Consider the following 24,766-nt stretch of genomic DNA (forward strand, 5'->3'; position numbering starts at 1 on the left):
AGAAAAAAGTCCTTTTTACAGGTCTATGAAACATGCTGACACAGCATAAAAATGAGCAATGAACAAAAAATACATGCATCAAACACGCAGCAAAACATGAGGAAGCTTTGGACAACTAGCATCTACTTTCACACTTATAATCAGAACACGTGCAGGTGTCTATCTGGCCTGTAGAAACAGGACACACAAAGCTCAACACACCAGCTGAAGCATTAGCATTTGTTGTAAAATTGTTTATCAAATAATGTAAGCCACAAAGCCAATGAGAATTCCCATGCCAAATGCACCACCAGTTGACCAGTTTACTTTTCATAGATTCAATGTTTGCTTTGCACCAAAAGAATTACCCAAGTTAACTTCCTCATTCTAGCTTGAAAAAGATCTGCAAAGCCAGTGAACATTTTTTCAAGAGATCTCAAACAGGCCTTACATATGTATTTCTTGAAGCAAATGTAAACCCAGGACACAAAGAAGCAGCGCTCGTAAAATTGTCTATTTTAACCACGTTTCATCTAAATGCAAGAGTTATACATGGTCGTCACTATTAAACGAAAGAAAAAAAAAGGGGGGGGGGTGCACAAGGAAGGTCAAGTTCAACAGCTAGTGCATTTGGCATGGAATGACCTTAACATAAGCGAAAGTAGCACACAGCCTGCGAGCAGCAATGCTAGCAAGACAACTGGAGAAGCACTGTTATTGCCATTGTTCCTTAACAGTGAAATCTGGATAAAGCAAAACTTGTTCAAAATAAAATTGGCAAGAGCAATGGCACTATGAAGAACCATACTAAATGAAGTAACCTCATGCTCTGCAGCAGAAAAAAAAACCGAAGAAAACCCCTGGTCTGTTATCATTTCATCGACATTTCTATCCAAACTAGGTTAAATTATACTGAGCTGACGGGTGAGTGATTCCGCAAGCTTCTACCTTCAACCATTACAAGCAATAATTTGTGCAGAAGGTTCCAAGCTTAGTTAAAACAACTGAATTGGCAACCACATACAAGCCAAATCATGCCTCCTGGAGATTTGCCAGAAACATTGCCTCTGCTGCTGAGAAGCTTGTAAAGAAAAGTGATCACAGCCACGGTTAGTTCATATTTCTTGGCTTAGACTAGTTTGTCACATGCCAAGTTACTACTGCCTGGACGGCACAAAATTACCAGGAGCACGCTGAGCTTGCATATGTCAATATTATGTAGATGGTAAAAACCCTCAGTTTACACAAACATGTACCATAAAAAAATAATCTTTGTCCAAAGTTTCCTGAATGTATGCACTCAGTTCGTAATTATATGAACGACAATGCTTCAATTGGCACACATGTTCACAGACGTACACAACAAAACTAGAACATATAAATCTTCACAGTAATTTTCCCTGTGGCAGTTGTATGGAAGACAGCTGCAAGAACATGAGCTCACTACTGTACATTCTGCTTGTGTGCAGCAGACCACCAAAATGCTCTTGCAACTTTTCTTCTATAACAGCACAGCACACATGTTTTAAAAAACTTCATCAGACAGACAGAAATGATGATTTACCTCAAAAATCGCACATGCTTTCGCACAACATCGGTGACACAAGCAACCCCTTACAAATCGATACTATTTATACTTAATTTTGTTATGTCTCTCTATACATATTTTATGTACAATCATATATATGTATCTTAACGAATGCACTGTAAAAATTCAGCATTACTTATGACAAAGAGCGAGGATCTCCCGCTTACATATAAGCACTCACAGAAGATTGATGAGGGACCTATTGGTGGCTGCAAGGCCAACAATTGATCCAGGTTGGTGCATACAGACCTTAAACGAAACTACTGCCATGTATCGGCAGCGCAATGCAACAAAAACCTTACAGATACCATGTTGTAAGTATCTCACTCGCATTGAATGCATAAGCCCACTGTGGCAAGTGCAATTTAGTTACTGGTGTTTTTACAATTGTTCTATTTATCAGGATAAAGACATGTGAACAAAACAGACATAGTAACATATAACTAGGAAGGTCAAAATTTACATGCAATAGCAGTGACAAAATTTGACTCAATTTTCCTGCTTTGTTAGCTAGCTACACTGGAAGCATAACACGAGAAAGACAATCGACAAAGATTAGACAGGACAAGCGCTAACTTTCAACACAATGTTTATTGCTGTGTTGAAAGTTGGAGCTCGTCCTGTCTAGTCTTTGTTGATCGTCCTTCCCGCACTATGCTTCCAGTGCAATGATGTATTACCAATCAGCCCAAGCCTATATCCTTCTCATTAGCTAGCTGCTGACTCCATAATCGCAGTACGAGATCTCAAGACCTCAAATGCGCAACAAATAATGTATTATATCATTTTTTAAATGTGACTAATTCAACAGGCACACAGAGTGGACTGTGGCTTCTTGGCATAAAATGCATTCTTGGTTAAATTACATTCCACTGAAAAGGCTCCACACTTGTGTGATTGTAACGCCCGTTGGGCATTGTAAGCAGACAAATGTGGTGCATAGATCACACACCTATTGTATCTGCAAAGTATCAAACCGCAGCATGGTGCAAAAAAAAGCTGAAATTTCAAATGAAATCCTGCGACACCCTCCCTCTTGATGGAGCTCCACTTCCAGCCGGAGAACCAAGTTCACATGCACGAGTGCCTCTATGGCAGATTCACTAACTCCAATGGCACCAATTATGGCACGCGACTTTGGTAAATCGTTCAATGCAGCAGGTGCAAAACCACCCCTAAAGGTGCGCTATACAACAAACAAAGAAAACATAAAAGGAGTTGAGGGCATCTGACATGGTCCCTTGTCTGCATTATGGCCGAAGGCAAGAAGGAATGTCATTATATCAGCAGTGAAGCTTGCCTCCTGGCTGTATGATTGTGCAACATTCAAAATTTCTCCTATGTTCTCCATTAATGAACCAAATTGAAAAATTATTGTGATAGAAAATCGTAAAGCACCATCTGGGTAGTGTTCTGTGTATAACCAAAATGAAAAAAATTTAATTCTCGGGGTATTATGCACCAAAACCGACATGATTATGAGGCACACCATGGTGGGTGACTTCAGATTAATTTTGACTAACTGGGATTTTTTAATGTGCACCCAATGCACAGTATATGGCCTCTTTTGTGTTCCACCCCCCCTCCCCCCCCTTGAATTACAAAAAAATGGCAGTTCGGCCCTGGTAGTGAAGACACCAGACCGGGCGCACATGCCGCACTTGGGTCATCCGCCATTTCCACACGGATGGATGGAAGGTAGAGCGTCCCCTTTGAAACGAGGTCATGGCAGTTGCAACCATGCTCAGCTTTTTATTTTTGTTTAACTGCGTTGTGTGTTATTAAAATTCGTTATTTCCTTTTTTTAAATGTTGTAGAGCGCCCGCCTCGGCTATGGGAGGTTGTGGGTTTGATTTCCAGTGCCTCCGGGTGCCCATTGGTTAAAATGGGCACCCATTTTGCACCGGCCAGGTGTTCAGCTTTTAGAAGTGACCCACTTGGGAAAACAGCCTGCGCCCTAAATTTCTGTCGAAACCATCGATAGCACAAAAAGAAAGAAATTATGGGGTTTCACGTGCCAAAACCACGATCCGATTACGAGGCACGACCCCGGAAATTTGGGCCACCTGGTGTTCTTTAATGTGCGCCTAAATCTAAGTACATCGGTGGTGTGATACTTCGTCCCCACTGAAATGCAGCCGCAATAGCTGGGATTTGATCCTGCGCCCTCATGCTTAGCAGCCCAACACCAAGGCCACTAAGCAACACCATGGCAGGTCACAAAAAAAGTGATCCTGTGGCAAGGATTTGATCCCATTTCTTCGAATCGGCACTGCAACTCGAAAGCCACTATGCCACCACGGTGGGTATAACCAAAATTTCCGACAGCGCCTGGTGACGGCCCTATAAAGGGTCCCTCTCAATGCCCAGTGGGATATTTTCATTATACACAAGTTGTAAAGGGCCATGCAGAAGACGTACCAAAATAATTTTTAAATGTGGTTTAGTAATAGCAGAAATACAGGTAAATGTTGAATACAGGTAAATGTAGGAGGCAAGCTACCCTCCCTAAAGTAGAGGCTTTCTCCCACTGCCTTGACTGGCGCCTGCAATCAACATTCCTCTCTTGCCTTCTTTCACGTTTGAACCTAAGGCACACATGCTGTTCATGTGACAAGCACCGCTTCACTTTTTCTCCTTTCTTAATGCATATGCCCGCCAAAGGTACAAGTGACCACAATTTGCTTACATATAGCCAGGGGGGGGGGGGGAATAAAAAAAAAAAAAACCCTGGTTTTCCGATGAACCCCCCTGCCTCCCTTCTCCGTAGAACAGTTTCAGGAGGTGGGCTCCGGAAGAGCGACACAGATGAAAGGAAAAGCGAGGCAAGGACTAGTGGCAGTCCAAAGGGGAGGGGAGGGCTGTCATGGGGGCGATCCCCTCTCCTTATGCACAGAACATTGAGGCCCCACTCATTGTGCGCCTCTACCTCATTCTGGATCATGTTAACCATAACTACTGAGGGGGAATCAGCGCTAAAAATTCCCCACACAGATAAAGATGGGATGAGCATATGCATAAAACTTGGGCATTGTTGCTCCCCACCAGGCCTTCATGTCATCGAAGGGCTTTTCCCCACCCTCCCCACTTTTTTCTTTCCCTTGTCTCTGACTTTCTTTATGTTAATAAACTTCAGAAGAGCTTGCTGTAGGGCTAATTTGTACAAGCTGCTAAAAATGACAACAGGGCAAAAAAATATGGAACAAGAAAGACATACAGAATGCTGATTTGTGCACAGCAAAATAAATCAAGCACAGGGGTGCTGGGTCAGGGAAGCTAAGAAACTGCCACAACAAACAGGTGGGAGGGCAGGTAGGTGGATGGCTTCGAAGTCCATGAAGAAAGAGAAATACAGGAATGTAAGGGGCTGCCGCGCCGTTCAACAACCCAGTGAATGTTGAGCGCGACAGTCACTAACAAAAAAGAATTTTGAGAAGGGGAGCGGAGTGATAGATACTAGGAGGGGGAGACGTGCATAAAAGGCACCAAGAACAAAGTTGGCGGATACTGATGGACATAGGGAGTGCATCTCGTCACAGCCCAATCGCTCAACACCAGATGACCGTGGCCAGTCGCCTAACTGAGACTCACCTACCCCATCGTAACACGTGCTGCTTGCTGTGGAGCACCCATCCTAACTAAATGTCTCGGCAATTTTCAGAGTAGACAGGTGTCAGGAGACACGGCACTAATTTCTTGCAGCTAATGGCTCTTCTTTTACTGCTAACTATGGACACCGTAATTTTTCACAAAGGCTTCTAAACAGGAAGCAGCCCAGCTTCGGACTGTCTTTATTTGTGTGATCCAGTAACAATATGAGTTGCGCGACGACTATCATGATCGCAAGTCACTTCCAAACATATATTCAAACATGTGGGACAGCAGTCTACGAAAGTGAATGAAACTTTAATCATATGACACTATTGGAGTTCTAGCGCAATGCTTCGTTCCTGTATTTTTAATACCAGAATAATATAGCATGCCCACGACACCGAAAGCGTGATTGAGTGATAGGCGGCTTGCAATATAGTACCAGCCCTCTTCCATACGTAACCGTGGCTTTACCACTCACTAGAAGATCTGGCTGGAAAACAACAGCTATCTACACAGTTACGTGGGCTGCACTAAGTCTGGCCTGCAAACAAGACACACAATAGTGCGCTGTCTTGTTCTTGTTTGGCCCAGTTTTCAGTGATGTTCATTTTTCCAATCATGTACCAGCTAGGTCATCACCAAACGTGATAAAAATGCATCAATTGGTAAATGAAATTTTAGTTCTAATTATGATCATTTTTATAAATAGCATAAGGATGATAGCACAATTTGATGCAAAGTGGCTGCACGCCTTAGCAAAGAAAAATGTTTTTCACAAGTTAAGCAAAGTGTCGTTTTGGCAACGCAAGTACATGCATCTTCATTGTTAAAGCATTCTTGTCTAGGGAGTGCTAGGAGTCGGTCTTTGCCTGCTGCACAACCTCGGTACACACGCACACACACTCGTAGGTTGAGGACGCACGTATGAAAAAAGTATGCTTTATTTCCTACGTTTCGGCCGGGGTTCGACCTCTGGTAAAATCTGATGTGTCTGGTAAATCCCTGACGAAGGCCGAACACCAGCCGAAATGTAGAAAATAAAGCATTCTTTTTTTCCTATGTGCATTCGGCTGCCAGATTCCGGCAAATTCTTGTGTGTATATAACACACACACACACACACACACACACACACACACACACATATATATATATATATATATATATATATATATATATATATATATAGAGAGAGAGAGAGAGAGTTGTCGGCAGTGAACCTTTCCACCGAACCAAATTTCTGGCTATGCCACTGGCTACTTACGAATAGCTACCATCTACAATACTTGCACACAATGCAGTAGAAGAGCAAACATTTCTTCACATAAAGTACTGCATGTGCTACTGAGCAGCAATCTTAAGTTTTATCTGGAACCTACAACTAAGGTTTTCGCAACTCAACGCTATGATGCCAGTTTTGAGAAAGCGCTTTTCACAATGCCTGTGCAACACTTCCTAGACCCTTTGACAGCATCAGCTGTTAAGAGGTCATCCACACATTTGTGTGTCCATCTAGTGTTTGTGCACACAGAGGCAATAAAAAAAAAACATCTACACAGGGGCTACATAAGCAAGTCAAGAGATGGCAGGTTCGAACTAAGCAAACAATGTTTAGAGCAGATGTAGACACAGAAAAGCTTCTTAAAAGTGTGTCTGGTAAAATACTGAAGTCCATAATTAATGCTACAAGGAACCTTGAATGTTGAGTGAGCAGATTTAGGCGAACATAATTTTTAGTGATGTTCGACTCTGGGCATCACTGGATATTATGCTTGTAAACGTATTTACAAACAATCCTCACAGGCAAGAGAGCAATGGTTTACAGTGAGATGCTTAAAGGAGTGGTGTCACATAGATATTGCATTTTGCTTCATTTGCTTATAATACAGCTGCTAACTCAACAATACCAATATGGACCTCAATTTCTAGAATGTGACCAGCTCAACATGCATGCCAAGTGGAACCTGATTGCATGGCATAGAGTGTAATTAGAGCACAGCACTGCAGAGTTAAGTCCACACAAGTTTTGCTTCATTATTTATATGTTTGTGTTGTGTGTCTGTATTAATTGTGGGCAGTGCTGTATTCTCATCTACCCCCAACAACTACCCCCAACACAAGCCTTAATCAAAGACGTGTATGTTGAGCAGAGCTCATGATACACCATGTAAATCGGTGGTGGTCATTATGCTGCTCTTTGAATTGCCTGCATGTGCATCAGTCAGCACCGTGAAGTTCCTGCAAGCTGCAGTATGACCATGTTGATGAAAGCTACATCTTCCACTCTTTCCTTGATCGCTCTGCACTACAGAAGACAAGCCTGGTCTGAGAGGGAACAGAGCGAAACCGTGGTCCCGTACAGTTGCTCATTTCAAAGCAGAATGACCCCTTTCACCTTTTCCCCAAACTATCTCCATCAGTGCCTAATGCATCCATCTTTCGGCAAGAAGCTCACAATGTGACCTGTGGCCACTGCACTGTGCTGACTGACCTGCATGCAAGTCACTTGCAATCCATGTGACCACTGCCTTGCATTTCCATAATGTACTGGGGAAATCTGTTCTCCATGCCCTAAGTTATCCTCCATTAAGCACACAGTTTGTACTGGTCACATTAAAAGCAGCAATTAACGATCTGGTTCCCTCTTGAGGAAGTGAGGCCCTAAGCTGGGATCTTGAAATCAGCAGCTAGGAGTTTGTATAGACTTGCTAAACATTTTCTGCACTTCACAAGGAAGGCATGAAAAAGTGGGGCTTGGACAATTTTGAAGTAATGAAACAATGCAGTCACAAAGCTACCACAAATCAAATGCTCATAGGTGTAAAAACTAGACTTACACTTGATAGCAATGTAAAAGTTAATTTACAATATGGAAAGCATTTTAGTGCAGGCAGACAGTGTCCCGAGGAAGATGTAGACAACACGGTACGATAGGGTGTTTATGTCTTACTGCACTGTGGTGTCTGTGCCTTCCTCTTGCCTTGTCTGCATGTGCTAAAACGCTTTAAATGTATGTTAATCAACATGCTCAACAGAAAGCTTTTCTACAGTGCCTTGATAAAGCCAGAAAGTTTTGATAAGAGACTTGTCGCTTTTCTCCTAAAAAACACATTAGGCTTAGACAATAGAAAATGACCCAAAGTGCAACAAATTGCCGAAATGTTAGAATACAGACCAAATACATACAGGCATAAGCCAAGAACCAACATTAACACATCTGCACTGCTTGCCTTGTAATCAAACAGCAGCATAGCATCATATTGGAAAGAATCAGTTCAAAAAAAAAAGGAGAAAGGATAACATGTTTAGCACCAGCGAACGAGGACAGAAAGATGGCACTAACAACATGAAGTGTATCGTATTGTCAATGTCTTCCTTCTATCTGCGGGCGCTAAAAATTTTATCCAAGTTAGAGTACCAACATGCCCAATATACAGCAGTGCTACAGTAGAAAGCAACATGACAAATAGAAAGTCCTGATCAATGAGAATTCGGTGACTCCGAGATTGCTGCTGCGAACACATTCAGAGCACAAATATTTTTGAAGTTGGACGAAGTGTAAGTGTGCAATTCAAATTAGATGGTCATAGTGCTATAGAACTTTTCTTTTTTTAATCAATTCAGGTTTGATGTTGAGCTTAAGTGCAAGCCTTTATCAGCTGCACAGTGACTCCTTGGTCACTTTACAAAAGCTATTAAACCTTGCAACAAACCACTTCCATCAAGCCAGGACAGTGTCTTCAATGACTCAAGACAGTTGAAAACCATATACAGTCAGTCACTGACCAATTTTCAGTGACAAAAGGTACAAGTTAGGAAATGGCATTGCCCTGTCATCACAAGTCTCCCTAGCTATGCCTGCACATGCACATTAGACAGACGCCAAGTACTCTTAATGTGACATTTGCACAAAAAAAAAAATAATTGCAGAAAACCCCACAAATTATAAGCCTTGGAAAAAAGTGCTGAAGGTTTAGTGGACTTCATTTCTGTCTGCTGTCACAGTAACGAGTGGAGGGTCTTACTGGAGTTTTTTTTCTTTTGACGGTGAACACGTCCAAATAATTGAGCAGGCCTGAAAAATCAGTCTGCGACTGCAGTATAGGGTGCATGCACTGAAACTGGTCCAAGTGCCATGCACTGCTACGTACAAGTCGGGAAATGATTGAAGCCAAGTACTATAATGAATATATCTATTTCAGTGCTGGCTGTCATCCTTCTGGAGCCGTATTCTGAAATGATCCGCTTTGGCGATACTATCTGCTTGTCCACTTCGGCGATACTATCGCCTTGACGATAGTCACATTCAATAAAGCAACTGGCTGCTTACCCACGACAACAGCATGCACTACCAACACGCACTCTCAAACGCTTCACAATGCATGAGGGAGCGCACCGTGCAAGTGTAGAGTGTACGGGTGCTGCGCACTAGCTATGGTTGGCTAAGGTCGTGTTAGGTAAAATAAATTGAAAAAGGAAGTGTGAAATGTTTTATTTGAAAGAATATATTGTGCTACAACTCATGCACTTGCAAAACACATTTTTGATGATGTTATAAAGCAACACACTATTTCTGCATCTCTGTGTCAGTCATCGCGTGCCGCCACAGCGGCATTGTCTGACTTTGTCTCTGCTACACTTCACCACCAACCATGCTAGCAATGTGTTGTTCATGGTGCTGCTGCCAGCTGTTCCAAGACACTGTCACCAAAGATTCTGGCTTACATGGCAACACAATGCAATAGCCTATCAATAGTCAACAAATATTGCTGCGTAAAACCACGTGCAAACTGCCATAAAAAAATACTATAAACTACCAACTTTCTGGTCTCTACTACACTACACCACCAACCGACCGCGAAAAGGCGCGTTCGTTTACTCGCTATATGTTCCGAGCACTCAACAACACCATGACATCAAATTGGCATAGGCCAGAACTACTAGATGGCTCTATTTATTTTATGGTTTTGCTAAAACAGCCAATCAGCACGCGGCGTTGGCAGAGGTGTGGCGAACGCAATAGTATCGTTGAAGTGGATCGTTTCAGAATACGGCCCCTGGATGCCCCATAGCAATTAATAAAGCACTTTTGCCACTACTGTTAAGCCATAGTCTTTTGTCTCCTCGTGTGTCACATGATGCAGCTATTTCAGGACAACCTGGCGTGAAATGCTTCACTGGATGTGCTGTGCAAATGTCGAATGATTAAGTACACATTAACAGATTCCCGAGTATGAGCTTCTGTGCCAGGCTACAATTGCAATGGTGAAGTGCACAGTTTCTGGTTGTTCAACTAGCTAAGAAAGAAGCCCAATGATGATGTTTTTATCACACCAATGCCATCCAACATGTGAAGAATGCATCATACAAAGCACCATAAAAACTTCGCTACTGGGCTTTTGCAACAGCCACAAAGCAACAGTTTTTCATTAAATAAATGTCTGAGTGTGCGTTACCTGTACAGTAGAGAGTTGGGCCAGAGTTTAGCTTATGAACTCTTTACATCCTCAGGGTTTCAAGATGATGTAAAAGCTTGAACCTCGTATGTCAGCAATTTTGATGGTGACTGTGCGACAAAGGTTAGAAAGAGCGACACGTTAAGGCCTTACTGATTGCTGTAATTTAAGCCACCAACCCATTTTTGGAGTGCCAGAAAATGTCTCTGGCAAAAGCACGTGATTGCCACTTAGTGAAGTCGCCCACTGTTTTAATGATGACAATACTGACATAAACAAGAGCTTTCATCTTTACTGGCTGTAGGTTTTACACATGTAGGTCTTGTCTCGCAAATTACATCTCGCATGTACATGGTAAGCTATTGAGTTCTTTCGAAGACTGCTCATGTGTCTACGGGTCCTCTTCATCAGACAGGAAGACAGGCACAATGAATGAGTTGTATGCAGTGTACACAATCGAAATGATGCTGGAAGTAGCACAGGCAATTGCCAAGAGTGGTGTATAACCACATACATGGTGAACTGGCACCGTCACCAGGTGCTATAGTGCCACCATGTGTCCAAGTTTCAGTGCACAAACCCTGTACTGCTAATACCGTATTTACTCACATAATGCTCGCACCCCCCACATTGGCTATCAAAAATTGGAAAATTTTTTTTCCCCGCATAATCATCGCACCCCCAAAATTACTGCCGCGAGCCGTCTGCTTGTCGTAGCGATCGCCATGGTTGGGCGCGTGTGCTACTAGGCGGCGGTACGGTGCTATCATCCGCTGCCACCGCCGCTACCGCTCATCCACTCACCACCGCTACGCCATTTTGCGAAGGTGTCTTCAGCTCTCCGGTGTCTCGTAGGCCTCGTTTGCCTTGTTCGCGTGTTGCACCGTGCTTTTTGTGCCACTTCGCCATGGGGCGCTACGCAAGCTACACAGCTGCTTTTAAGCTAAAAGCTATTGAGTATGCGTTGGAACATGGCAACCGCGCCGCCAGCAGACACTTCGGCGTCAACGAGTTTTGCGTCCGGTATTGGAGACTGCAGCAGGACGAACTCAAGACGACTGGTAAGACGCGCCGGGCCTTCCGTGGACCGAAGACTGGGAAATTTCCTACCTTCGAATCCTCTTTACTGGAATATATCAAGGCTCGACGAGCGGATGGGTGTGTTGTGTCGATTGATTTCATCAATGCTACAGCCTCTTGACGTATCTTTGAACAAGCCATTTAAAGATAATGTCCGGAGGCTATACACAGAATGAATGGCCGAAGGTGAACATGCTCTGACGCCGGGCGGCAAGATCAAAAGACCGTCCGTGGAGCTGCTGTGCAGCTGGGTATCAGAGGCATGGGGGATGATTGATGTAAACATGGTGGCCAGAAGCTTCAAGAAAACAGGAATTTCGAACGCCCTGGATGCGACCGAGGACCACCTGGTGTGGGACGATGAAGAAGCATCGGAAGATGAAGAAACCATCGATTCCAGCGTCGACACGGACTCTGATGAAGAGTACAATTGCCTGCAGCACGTACGCAACGCGAGTAGTGACGGGGAGGTTGCGCGCGGCAAATGAAGTGCTTTAGCAGCTTGAGCTTACGTTCACCCTGTACTTTCATAACGAAGGTAAGTTACGCTTGAAAGTAATGTTTTCGTTATATTTACAATTGCGGACCTGAAAACCCTGATCTTGCACCCATTCATCTTTGATTTTAACACTCCGAAACATTTGCTTGAAAATTTTCCCCGCATAATTATCACACCCCCAAACTTCGCGTTGATTTTCAGGGAAAAAAGTGCGAGGATTACGTGAGTAAATACGGTATACTACAGCCGAAACCGGCAACAACAAAATCCTGCGAAAATGAAATTCTCGCGGCAGTCAAATATTTTCATATCCCCACTGAATGCCCATAGGATTCAACGCATTTTGTACCTTTCAACAACGAAATGTCGCTGTACAACACCGCATCAACGAAATTTACTGGAACGTAACCCCACATATTACCTACTTGCGCAAGGCTAGCAGGCTACAAAATGTGCTTAAATACGACTGCTTTGCACTAAAATTTCATGAAACACCCCTACATTACACTTGCATTGGTGCAGCAATTTTTGTTTACAAAAACAACCACGCGCCAGAAACACGTCATGGCTGACATCTTGTTTGCTGATCACCCATTCGAAGCAGCACGCATGTTACTACCGACACGTGACACTGTTTTTGCACACGTAGTGCAGTGCGTAATGTGCGCCTCGGTGAGAAAAATGCAGCGAAAACAAGGAAATCCGCGTCCCACTGACGTGGAATTGTTTGGGGCGCTTGAAATGGTGGTCGCAGCATGGAGTGCCATGCATCGGGCCATGATTGAGATATCGTCCAGGAATATGTATCCCTTGCTTCAAGAATGCTGGTTTTGGTGCCACCCGACAGGCATTGCATGCGGATTTGGCGCAAGATTTGCACAAAGGGGCCATAATCGCGATTGATTGCCTCCAGGTATACGTAATACAATCACTCTTGTGCTTGGCACCAGACAACGTCGGCATAGACAGCGTGCGCTGGAGAAATGCTGCTGCATGTGTGGAGCGCTGTTGCTCTGCGTCCGATGCAGAGTTACACAAAATCCCGTAAAAATGATCATACCTCCAAAAGCAACTGACCGAGAATACTGCTCCATGGCAGTGCTACAACTGCTGATCGACAGATGTGGTGCACTTAGTGCTGTCAGCAATGCGGTTCTTTACTATCGAGCAAAGCTTGCCAAAGTAGGCTAACGGAATTTTGACAGTAAAGTTTCGTTCTGCGACACATTACCTATCTGTGTTGTCCCACTTCACAACCACAAAATTCTTGCGAAACCGAATTTTTTCGTGTTCCCTGCTGATTTCGTTATTGCGAGGTTCAGCTGTATATACAGGGTATTTCAGTGAACACTGAAAATTTCTTAAAGGTTGCCTGTGGCAGATAGTGCAATTCTAGTTCATGAGGTGGTCTACTCGAAACGGTGGACACTACTTGCAAAAAAAAAAAATGCAAATGCATAGTTGACTAATTAACAAATCATAAACCATTTAGCTAATTACCTTATGGCCCATATTGCAATTTACAAATTCTAGCCGTGGAGTTCGCAAGGCGGATCAGATCCACTTGGAAAGAATTCTAAGAATGACATACCAGTTTTGCGATATTCATTCCTGAACTTAGCGTTAATTAGTCAATTATGCATTTCAATTTTTGTGCAAGTATGTCTGCCTCTTCGAGTAGTCCAGCTCACGAACTTGCTATCTACTATAGGCAATGCTTAAAAAATTTTGAAATTGTTTGCTGAAGCACCCAGTAAGTATACAGGTTTAAGTTCACTTTCAAAGCTTTGCTTGGTTTTAGTTATGTACAAAAGCAATAAATAACAGCTCAAGAATCCATTCTAAATCAACTTGGTAACATGACAGCCTGACCTACGCATGCGCACAAGGCTTTACGTAAAACCTTGAAGCTGGCAACAAGCATCCCTTATTTATGCGAAATATATGGAACTCTCAATTACATCTATGACTTACCTCATCATGTTTCGATGTCTGCGCATTGAACAGCTGCAGTCAAGCCGAGTGAGAGCTAAGGTAAATTGGCAGGGCTGAAAGCTTTTTACATATGTAGGAGCTGCTATAATATTAGTGCCCACTAAGAAAAAAATACAAAATGGGCAGGAGAAGGACACAAAACAGCCAGTGTTTTGCTTTCTAGCCAGTCCTGCCCCCACAATAATCACTTATCCAAATCTACACCAATTAGCCAAATCTTGTCGTACCTTCATTTAGTGTCTGATGACCGGAATGGGTGAGGCAGTGCAAAATGTACGGATGTGCCTTCTGTTCTTCACGGTCTGTTTTCACGAAGATGTGACCGCCGTGACCATGTGGGGGACAAACAGGTGTGCTGAACATTTCCTAGCAGACAGAAGAAATTAAAGAAGTTCACAAAGCTTCTCTGCGTAAAAGAAAGAATGTGTGTGAAGAGTTAAACAGCGGTCATTGTTCTTTTGACCCAAACCTATAAAATCGTAATCTCCCACACTGTTCGTCCCTTTGAGTGCATTCTGTGGGTTTTCTTTCTCCTGTCAATAACATCCTTTTGTTCCTAACCAGCTCCGTTGAGTTTACCGCTGGCAAAACACAAGCCTGCTTTCGGCCATATCCACTGCAGACTACTGACAAGACTTAGCTTGCACAATGTTCCAAAAGACCCCGATACCAGTGAACACCAAAATGTCTCGTGTGCCCAATGTACTCTCCAATCCTTCCTGGCCCATTGGCTTAGCAAATCATGTTAGCAAAAACCTACATATCTTTGTATGTAGGTTTTCGAAGGACACAAGAGTCAGGTGTTGGAAGAAGGAGAGTCATTAGTGCGTAAGGAGACATCGTTACTGCTACTGCTATCAGGGAGATCATGTGTCGAGACATTGTAAGGTGATGCCACATGTGGGCATGAGTGGTGGTGATGACAGGGTGCTGTGGGAGGGTAGTTGATGCCCATGGCCTTGCGGATTGCCTCCACACTCACTATGCTTCCTGGCTTCGCCTGCATTTGCAAAAAAAGCAACCTCAAACGCCAGTTTCTTCACAGTGCCCAGAGGCAGACAATTGCAAACGCAGTTTTGTATCACCCCTTCAGCTGCTGTGTGCACAAGTGTGCATGCCAACACTGCGCATCAATAGCATAAGCACTGTCGAAATAACCTTGAAGCATGTCTGATTGGACCTGTGCTGCAAGTTTCAATAATAGGTGTACAGTGTTTTAGTAAAACATGTTGGAAGGTAGACGAATCAGTTCTTGCTCTTGGCGTCAGTATGTCATTATGTAGTGGGCTCACTATCACTGTTTTTCACAACGCTTTACATCCGGCAACATTCAAGTGGCTGGATAGGTGCTTTCTAGGAATGCTTGAGTTACCGTATTCCTTCGAATCTGGGCCGACAGTTTTTTTTTTAAATCATATACCAAACTCTAGGGTCAGCTTAGATTCGAGGATATTAAAAAACATGCCAGTTTTTAATTGAAGTTGATAAATACGGTGCATAGCTAGCGCAATCTAGAAAAGTCAGTATTGCAAATGTTACTAGCCGTGTCAGTAGCCAACTGAAATACACAAGCGACGTTGCCATTTTGACCTGTGTCGTATCGGCATGCGGTGTGGCACTATCGTAATGGCACCAAACAGGCGATGCCACTATGCTGCCACCTTCAAACGAAGAGTTGTGCTAGCGGCAGAGGGATCGTCAAACGTTCATGCCAGGTGGGACTTCGGCATCAATGAGAAAAACATCCGTCATTGGGGGGGGGGCAACGGGAGACACTTTTTGTGTGAGCCCACCACAAGGAGATGTCAATGATAAGGAAGATAGCGACGAAGAATGAGCTTGGCATGTTCTTATTTAATAAATACTGTTTTCATTTTGTGAATGCTGTCCTCGCTTTTTTGTTCGGCCTACATTCAAGGTAAGTTCTTTTTTTTCTGGCTTCGGACTTTGCTTAGAATTGGGGCCGGCCTAGATTCGAGTGAAGAGAGTTCCAACACTGAGTCCACTTCCTGCAAACTTGACAAAAGTAACTCAAGAACTGAAAGCTCCTAATCTGCTCTGCAGCTATACTTTATTATTCTGAAGATGCAAGAACTGTGATGCAATTAAATTTTTAATGGACAGAAATAACTCGTGCCTGAAGGGGATAATGAAGTCTGAGAGACACCCTTTGAATGCCCACAAGTAGCTGTCTCACATGAAAATTAATGTGGCTGCGGTGCTTGATTAACAAGGCAGTTTTAGGGCTACCAGTGGTTTCAACTGCACAATTTAACGTAACATGTACTTTCAGTGTGCTGCTCCCCAGAAAGTTTGCTTAACCTCAGCTAACTCATAAAATGTAAAATGTACAATGCCACATGAACCAAGTATGTGTAACAGGGGTGCCACTTTACTGGCAAATGTATGATGCCTGTAAGCTGCAATAATTACACCAAGGCAAATAAATCTACTTCTGTCTAAAACAATTTCAATAAAATGAACGTTAGCATCATACCATACAGAAACAATTAGGAAGCACAGCAATGCTTAAATTATTTCAGTATGTCACATTTAGGGGTCTTTGTTTGAGTGTCATCAATATCCCCCTGAGTACCGAGGTGTATTAAGTTCACAGATTTTTGTGAGGTTTTCAGAGACGTTTACGTTACAGAGACGAAAAGTGAATTTTATTATTTCACAATTATCGGCTGTTTTAGCATGGCATGATGGCCAATATATTGGACACTGAAACTCTACCTGGTCATTTTTGGGGTAGTGAGTATGCAGTAGCAACGGGCAAATTTAATATTAAAAATGGCTTCAAAAGTGCAAAATCTGTTTATTAATAAAAATTTCACCACAGGAAAAGAACGAGCGATAAAGTATGAGAAATAGAACACACTTTTTCAGCGGTCGCCGGAGAAAGCCGTGCTGCTGAATGCTGCCATTGCAAGCACCCCTGGTTGCCAAACTACTAATGCATTTTCTACAAAACTTCATAGGTGGCACTAGTAGGTGTCTAAAATATTGAGCAATACAGTTTTACAGGCTAAAACATGCTGCAGCCTGGGTAGTGGCGGAGTATTTGATGCCCAATATATTGGACAACTGACCCAAAGCTGGAACTCGGGAGGATATATAATCGATAAAGTAGAGAACAAACAAAGATGCCTGAATCAAAAGACATGTTCAGCACAATTAATACCTATGTGCATGATGCTAAGGAGGACATGATGTTGAAACTGTTGGCAAAGCAGTAAATCAATGCTCCACTTTCACGTTTCCAACCTGAACTAAAGGCAAAATACAAATGCTGCATTATATGTAAATGAGAAAAATTGATTTTTGCTTTCTAATTTTGATGAAATCTTCATGTAAACTGAAGTCAAATTTTGATTAAGCAAAACTTGTCTAAACAAAAAAATCCAGCACTCATGTGGCTTTTGCACATGTAAGGTAAGCTACAAGTGGATAAAAATTGCTGTAGAAAGTTGGTCTGGTTTAAGCCCTCTGCTAGTACTATACAGTAGAACCTCACAGATAGGATCCTATTACGATTTCCCAGTGCCAATGTTCGGGATTGAGAGGAAAAAAAAATAATAATAATAATAATAATTCAATACAGTTATGCTTCTTTTTTACTTTTTAATACGTTTTCACAAAACAATTTTTCAGCATCAACACTCAGTATATCGCTAAACTGCGATCGTACAATACATTTTCTGGCTGCTAGACCCCATCTGTACAAGGCACGAGGCATGCAAACTCGAGAGCAGGCACACGCCACGGCAGCTTCCCCGCAGCACTCGCCTGCCCATGTTGTGGGAAAATGCTGGCACACACTCAGTTTCTCCTTCTTCTGTACCAGCAAATCTCCTTGTGGGTCATCGCACGTCATATTCACAGGCATTGCCACCAACAGTATTACGATTATCTTCCTGTCTGTTTCACAGCGCATGGGGCATAGTACCGTTGGAGCACACTTTTAATTGCTTCCAGCAAATGCGCCGCTATTCCCTGCACCGAGAGTCACATTTTGGCTCTGACGGCATTATATTATGGTGTTGCCTACCAACTCGACCTCCTTTCAGCTTCCAGTCGCTGTCTTAAACACTATACAATAGGAAAACGACAAAGCGCTAGGGCCTAACAATTTCTGCGCACGTCGGCGTCATGTATTGTGCTGCAACGATTCTCGCTGAGTAGGCACTTCAAAGCTTTCCGTAAATGCGTGGCACACATGTGGGTTAGGTATCTTTCTGCAGTGACCTGTCACTATGGCTTGTTGCTACCTATGTGTGGCAACCTATGTGTGGCTCAAAGCTAAACATAGTGTTTAAACTTGTGGGAGTTTCATGGTTTGGCATGTAGCTGGAAGGATATATTGAGAGCTCAAAGAACCCATATACAGCTACTAGAGTAAAAACCTGTATGTATTAAGGTACAATGGAGCAGTTAAACTACACAAAACAGTAATACAAGACCTTAATCCTGTGCGAACACGTTTACCTACAAACAGCATGCAACAATATGTATGAAAAGGAAGGACTAACTTACATGAGAAGCCAGCTCAGAAAGTGTCTTTGCAATCTTTTCCGCTAGAACAAGAAATAAAGGAAATCATTTAGTGGATACGTGTAACAGCCGACAGCAAAGCAGTGAACCTCTGGAAATGCTTTAAAAATGAAAAGGTGTTGGCAAAACTTCAGAGCTAACAAAATATAATTGCACAAAACTGCATCCAAGCAGCGACACACACTAACTGTGCACAGAACTAAGACTGTTTTGAAAGGGCAAACACCTTTTCCTTCTTGATGTCCAATGACATCACTAACTGATCACCAAGCTTTCAAGTGGCAGTCAACCAATGTGGCAGATATCCCTCAGAAAGTCTCATAATTGTTTGTCATTTTAGTGATGCAACTGATGATCTATGCACCAGCTTCTATGCCATAATGCAGATTTCCTGAATTTTGACCTAACAGCAGCTATGTTGATCAAAAACCTCAGCTTCACCTGAGGTAGTTAGCTCACTGCACAGATGCATGTGTGAAGCATGCAGAGTTGGTGCAGTGGGATGTGGCATTGACGAACGCAGGTAAGTGCACTGGGGCTGACATGCTGCAACGAGAGGGGCGATATACAGTAGCCTATATATACAGTCGAACCCATTTATAAAGAATGCGACAGTCCCGCAAAAATTGGTCGTTAATCAGTAGTTTGTTTTATATAGACTCGCCCTTAAAAATGCAAAAAAATTGACAGCACTGATGCTGGCATCAGCAGTTGCAATTCAGAAGCGGTGGAGTCCAAACAGCAGATTTTCAGCTATTTTTGTTCCCAGTGCACTTCCACACCTAGCTGCAAATTTTCATTAGAAATGCCCATCTAAAAAACAAAATGCGTCATTGTTATAGCTCTAGCAGAATGGTGCCTGGTTCCGGTCATTTGTCATTCTGAAACTGCAAGTGCAACTGCTATTTTTTATTAGAGAGCATTTGATATATTTTACTACCAGAGGGACATGACTGTATTACGCAAAAGAGTGAAGCGGTCTAGTTGGCCGGAAGCGTAAATTTCAGAAACTACTGCGGCATGCCACCACTATGCGAAAGTCTTGGATATTGTGGTCTCAGCATTATGACTGCGCATCAGCTACACATGAGCAGTAAAATTACATTCTCTATGCTGCTTTGAGTGGAAAAAAATGCAACGTTTGAAAGGCAGATCATCACCACGAACCATTATCAGCAATCAGACAAACGAAGCGCCGCCGAATCGTGATTTCCTGATAACAGCATAGTAACCGCTGATACTTTGGGACAGGGGTGCGTGAATAGTGATTTTTGAGAATGAATCGATTATGAATCAAATAGTGCAAGAAGCAAATCAAATTGAATCAAATATCAAATACTCTTCTAATAGCTTTTAAATAATGAATAGCCGTTAACGTAATTAACATAAAATGATGTTCATATCCCAGTATTCTTTAAGTTTAGAAGTTTCTGTCATAGTATGCTATAAAGTGTTGTTTATTAAAAGCACACATTAAGCATTAGGAGCAAATAAGAAGTGTCTTAGCATGCACAGGGCTCTTGAGGGAGTGGGAATGATCGTTGTGCAGCCAGTAAATTATGGCTAGCTAAGCGACGTAGCCTACTCCACTATGCAAATTCTCATATTTTAGCTATTTACCGTATTTACTCGCATAATGATCGCACTTTTTTGTCAGAAAAAATTGACGCAAATTCAGGGGTGCGATCATTACGCGGGTTCGTCCCGTTTGCTGCGGGATGTGGGTGCGGGACACCAAAACAAAAATGGTGGCCGGCGGAGCAAGCCGAACGCGCCGAACGCGATTTTTTTTTTCTTCTCGCGAGTACATTACATGCATTGAAACAGTTTTTTTTAAAATCAGTAATGAATAATATCGTTAATATCGGCAAGTTTGCGGCAATAACATAGCCATGTCCACTTTGAGGGGGCAGAAACAGATGGGCGCGCTTAGCTGCCAGTGACATAGAAACACATGGCGGGCATGCTGCGGAAACTGCGGCATCTGTCTTCACTACTATCCTAATACCGCACATTTGCGCTAAGGGTGGGTGAATATCTTAGCTGTGTTACAAGCGTTGGTGAATGAATAAGGTACACTTTTAACTTATCAGTGTAAACGTGGCTACTATCGTTGCCGCTTGCGATTTGTTGCTTGCCCACGAGTGCAGATGAGAAGAATCGAAAGGCGCCTTTTTTTGTTGTTGTTGACCACAACCATTATAAAGCCTACACATAATCGAGAAAAGTTTGGTTGTACCTCTTTTTGTCATGGAAGTGCGGAAAGTGATGAAAGTAATGAAATGAGGCATCTACTTAAGAATGTTTGGTGCGTGCAGACCGCTTGGTTCGTCTTGAATAGTCGTTCGCATAGCATTCGACAGATGGTAAGCACGATCATTATTAGCTAGACTTGGCACACGACATATCGCTGTGGCAAATTCGGGGTGCGATCATTACGCGGGAAACTTTAAAAAATTGAATTTTGACTACAAAATTCAGGGGTGCGATTATTACACGAGCGCGATCATTATGCGAGTAAATACGGTATACTATGGCCGTGGGGGTGGAAATTTACCGTGCTTTGCTCCAATTTATTGTTCATTTGGGTACAGCTGTCTTTGGAAATATTTGAAAAGTATTAGACAAGTATTTGCATTTACTAATAGCAACTATTAGATTCGTTATCCAAAAGCTTTGGATATTTGTGCACCCCTACTTCGCAACCCTGCATGGTGGCAGTGCATGGCCCGGCATTCTCAGACTCTGACTGTGTAGATATCAACAGCAACAATAGGAATGCCTAAGCGGCCAGTGATCCCATGGTGGAAGGATGTACTAGATGGTCGTTCCAAATCGCTGAAACAGGCGTAATGCATGTGGTGCTGTGCGAAAATGAGAGTGCTTCCATCGCGGCATCCATATCAAATCGGTGCACACATCAGTGCACACCCCGCCCCATGCTGTTTATGATGTAAGCATCCTCTCTGGAGGCATGCCTTGACAGCTAGTGACCTTCTTCACAGCTTCCGAAATCTGCATGCGGCGGCTGCTCGCGCATTTTGAAGGCAGTATCATCGTGGCAACTGGACTGGAGCAAGGCATGCGCTGCCGTGCACCCAGTTTAGTCGTGCTCCCATGCTTTGGTATGTACTTCGCGCGCACCCTCTTTCAACTGTGACTGGGTTTGAAGCAGTCGTTGTAACAGTACACCGATTAAAAAAAACATTTGTTATCTCTGAAAGCAGTTTCAATAGGCAGGGTCGGAAAATCGTAAATACACTGAAATGTAGTTGTTATAACCGACAAATTGTTACATCTGAGATTAATACAAGTGGGGTCGACTGTATAATGAATAATATATATGTATAATGCGTACAATGTATAACGAAGTCATTAAAACACACTTTACTTCATTGTATCAATATTACACAACAGTGAAGTATTACCTTGCATAGTAAACGACATCCGTGATTAAAACGATGTCCTACACCGCCACCCCCCCACCCCCTCCCGGCCGCTCCCAGGGTCAGATCTTGTATACACAGATACCCAAGAAAGTAGATGGGAGAACAGCAGTTGCTATAGCTCTATTGGTAGAGAATTGCATTGATAATGCAGAATATGTGGGTTCGGTTCCACAGGCGGCAAGTTGTTCTTTTGCCGACTTTCATTTTCCTTTACCTTTTATCATTTATAATTTTGATTTAAAACCACAGACCTTTATGCTTTTCTAGGCTTCATTGTCTGTTGGGTTCATGTGGTTGTGGATAAATGTTATACTCAAGAAAGGAAAAAACAAAAGAAGCTCCACATAAAGAACTCCTACTATGATAAATTGGAGAAAAAATTTTAAGGAGGCTAACAGTAGGGACATACCCAGCTCAAGTTCCAGTTCACTGGCACCCTGTATATGGCTCAGGTGTGCTGGTGGCGTGGCACTAAGCCGCTCTTGTTGCAGACGGGACAGGGTATCAATCATCTCCTTTGACTCTTGTAGCTTCTGTTGTAGCACAGCATTGATATCACTGTCAGCACTATCCAGTGATGAGGATTCTGAAACTGCAAAATTTTTCAAGTCAAAAGAAACTCAAATAAATTACATAAACTAACAAACAGGCTGGCACTTGGTCATAACAAGGCGACTTAACAAGGCGACACAACTTGGGCACAACTGTGAAACAATACGCTGCGCCACAAATTTCCACAATGGCCCATAAATTATCCCCTATTGAAAGGAAAATACATACATATCCAAACGTGGAAGCTGAGCCCAATGTAACAGAGTTAACAAATCACTAGCTTGCTGATGACGACCCTGATCAATACCCTGCAACACTTTTTGAATGTAGTGCCATCTGCCCATCTCTGCCTTTTCTGTTTTTGCAAGCAGCACCAGTAGTGCTGCCTAATGTCTCCTGGGAAGCTTCAGCTCCCAGTAGGCTCCCAGAGGCGGCCATTTTTGCTTTCCGTTGTGATGATTGCCAAACTTCGGAGTGCGTTCAAAACCTAACGCCTGGTATGAAAAAAGCGAACTGCTTAGAAAACGAAAACATAGTTCTCCTCCTTCATGTCCTATGGCGCAGAGTGTCTGAACGCCGCGGAAGGTCTCGAAAGTGGCATTTCAAATCATCGATAGCAGACGGCCATTTTTGCTTTCTACTTTGACAAGCGCGAAAACTTCGGAGCGTGTTCAAAAATCATCGCCCAAGGGAAAAAAGCGAACTGCTTAGGAAACAAAAGAATAGTTCTCCTCCTTGATGTATGATAATGCAGTGTGTCCGTGAGCGAGGTGGAAAGTCTTGAAGCTGGCATTTCAAACCATAGTTAGCGGGCTAACAATACCCAATGGGCGCGGTACGGAAAGAGTTAAATAGAATTCATTGTGTTAGGTTGGTGTTTGCTTCTAGCATTAGTTCGCGAAAGCAAACAAACATTCGCAAAAAATAAACAAATAAAAAAGTAATAAAAACTGCTTCTCTGATAATAAAGAACAAATTTGGAGATGACTGCAATAAAAATATCTCATTGCTAAATGCATTCAATCTAATAGCATGAGATGTTTAATAAAAGAAAGCCGTTTCTTAACCAATGTTGTGCAAATTATAAATGACATTAACTACAGACATTCAAAACAAAAAGTGGAAGCTTTTTTATAACAGCCGAGCCAGTGAGAATAAATAAGCGCTGAAAAACAAAAAAAATCATTGCAGGAAGAAGACCATGCTAGATTGTGACCGATAAAAATGTCACAATGAAAAGGCTCAATCTTCTATGGAGTTGATTAACCGTACGTGCACACGCAGTCAAATTTAAAACCAAGTAAAACTTTCCTGATGAACAGCAATTTCAATAGATATGATGCTTGAATATGCTTCACTGCCACTGCAATGCCCTTTTTTTGTCACCACCATTTCTTTTTTTACACAAGGCACACTAGGTCCACGCTTTGGCATGAGCTGGTCAAAAGAACAGTGGAAGCCTACTATCATTGTCTTTTTTCGTATCTGAATTACCTTGGAGTTTTAACTAGTAAGGTGGCTAAGTCATGATTCCCCTTATTTCACAGCAGGGTGCGAGTGAACTACTGCACACTGCTTATAAAAGAGGACATAACAAAGTCAGTAAGTTACAATCATCCTGCAATGATTCTAAAACTGTTATAACTACATGTCTGGTCTGTATGTCTCAAAGACAAAAACTTTTCTAAAAAGAGTAGAAACTGGTACATTAAAAGGAACCTAATTTCACTGAAAATTCCAGTATATATAAACGCACAAGGTGCCATCAACTCAAATTTCTTTCTTTTTACTTTTTTGCCTTTTCATTTTACTCTCCTTATCACACTGTCATAAACTGATAATGAGTTTAGAGCATTGGATACATGTAAGAGGCTGGTGTGCAGCTGTTGACGGTAAGCAGCACCTTTGGTAAAGCAATATTCAGTGTCCCTATGTGACACAGAGCAAAATGTACTTTGAACCACAATGCCTTCGTGGATGTACTAATTAAATGAGTTGCAAAACATCGCCTATATTTA

At 42.6% G+C, this 24,766-nt stretch overlaps 1 protein-coding gene across 15 annotated transcripts in view; it reads right to left on the reverse strand.

Annotated features, from left to right (window-relative positions):
* Window positions 1-24,766, reverse strand: part of LOC135919902 (bromodomain-containing protein 7-like) — a 119,110-nt gene that overhangs the window by 39,716 nt on the left and 54,628 nt on the right. For 13 of the 15 annotated variants that reach the window (XR_010570094.1, XR_010570093.1, XR_010570092.1 and 10 more), the window contains exons 13-15: window positions 22,606-22,788; window positions 18,730-18,770; window positions 14,418-14,556 (exon numbers count right to left, since the gene is read on the reverse strand). Coding sequence is in view for 12 of the 15 variants with exons in the window: in XM_065453897.1 (XP_065309969.1) it covers window positions 14,418-14,556; window positions 18,730-18,770; window positions 22,606-22,788 (363 nt within the window). In the remaining 3 variants the exon portion in view is untranslated. Of the gene's footprint in view, window positions 1-14,417; window positions 15,191-18,729; window positions 18,771-22,605; window positions 22,789-24,766 lie in introns of those variants that run through there. The other 2 variants (XM_065453908.1, XM_065453907.1) reach the window with 1 other exon arrangement.

The sequence above is a fragment of the Dermacentor albipictus genome, chromosome 1 (assembly GCF_038994185.2).
Source record: "Dermacentor albipictus isolate Rhodes 1998 colony chromosome 1, USDA_Dalb.pri_finalv2, whole genome shotgun sequence".
Lineage (NCBI taxonomy): Eukaryota > Metazoa > Arthropoda > Arachnida > Ixodida > Ixodidae > Dermacentor > Dermacentor albipictus.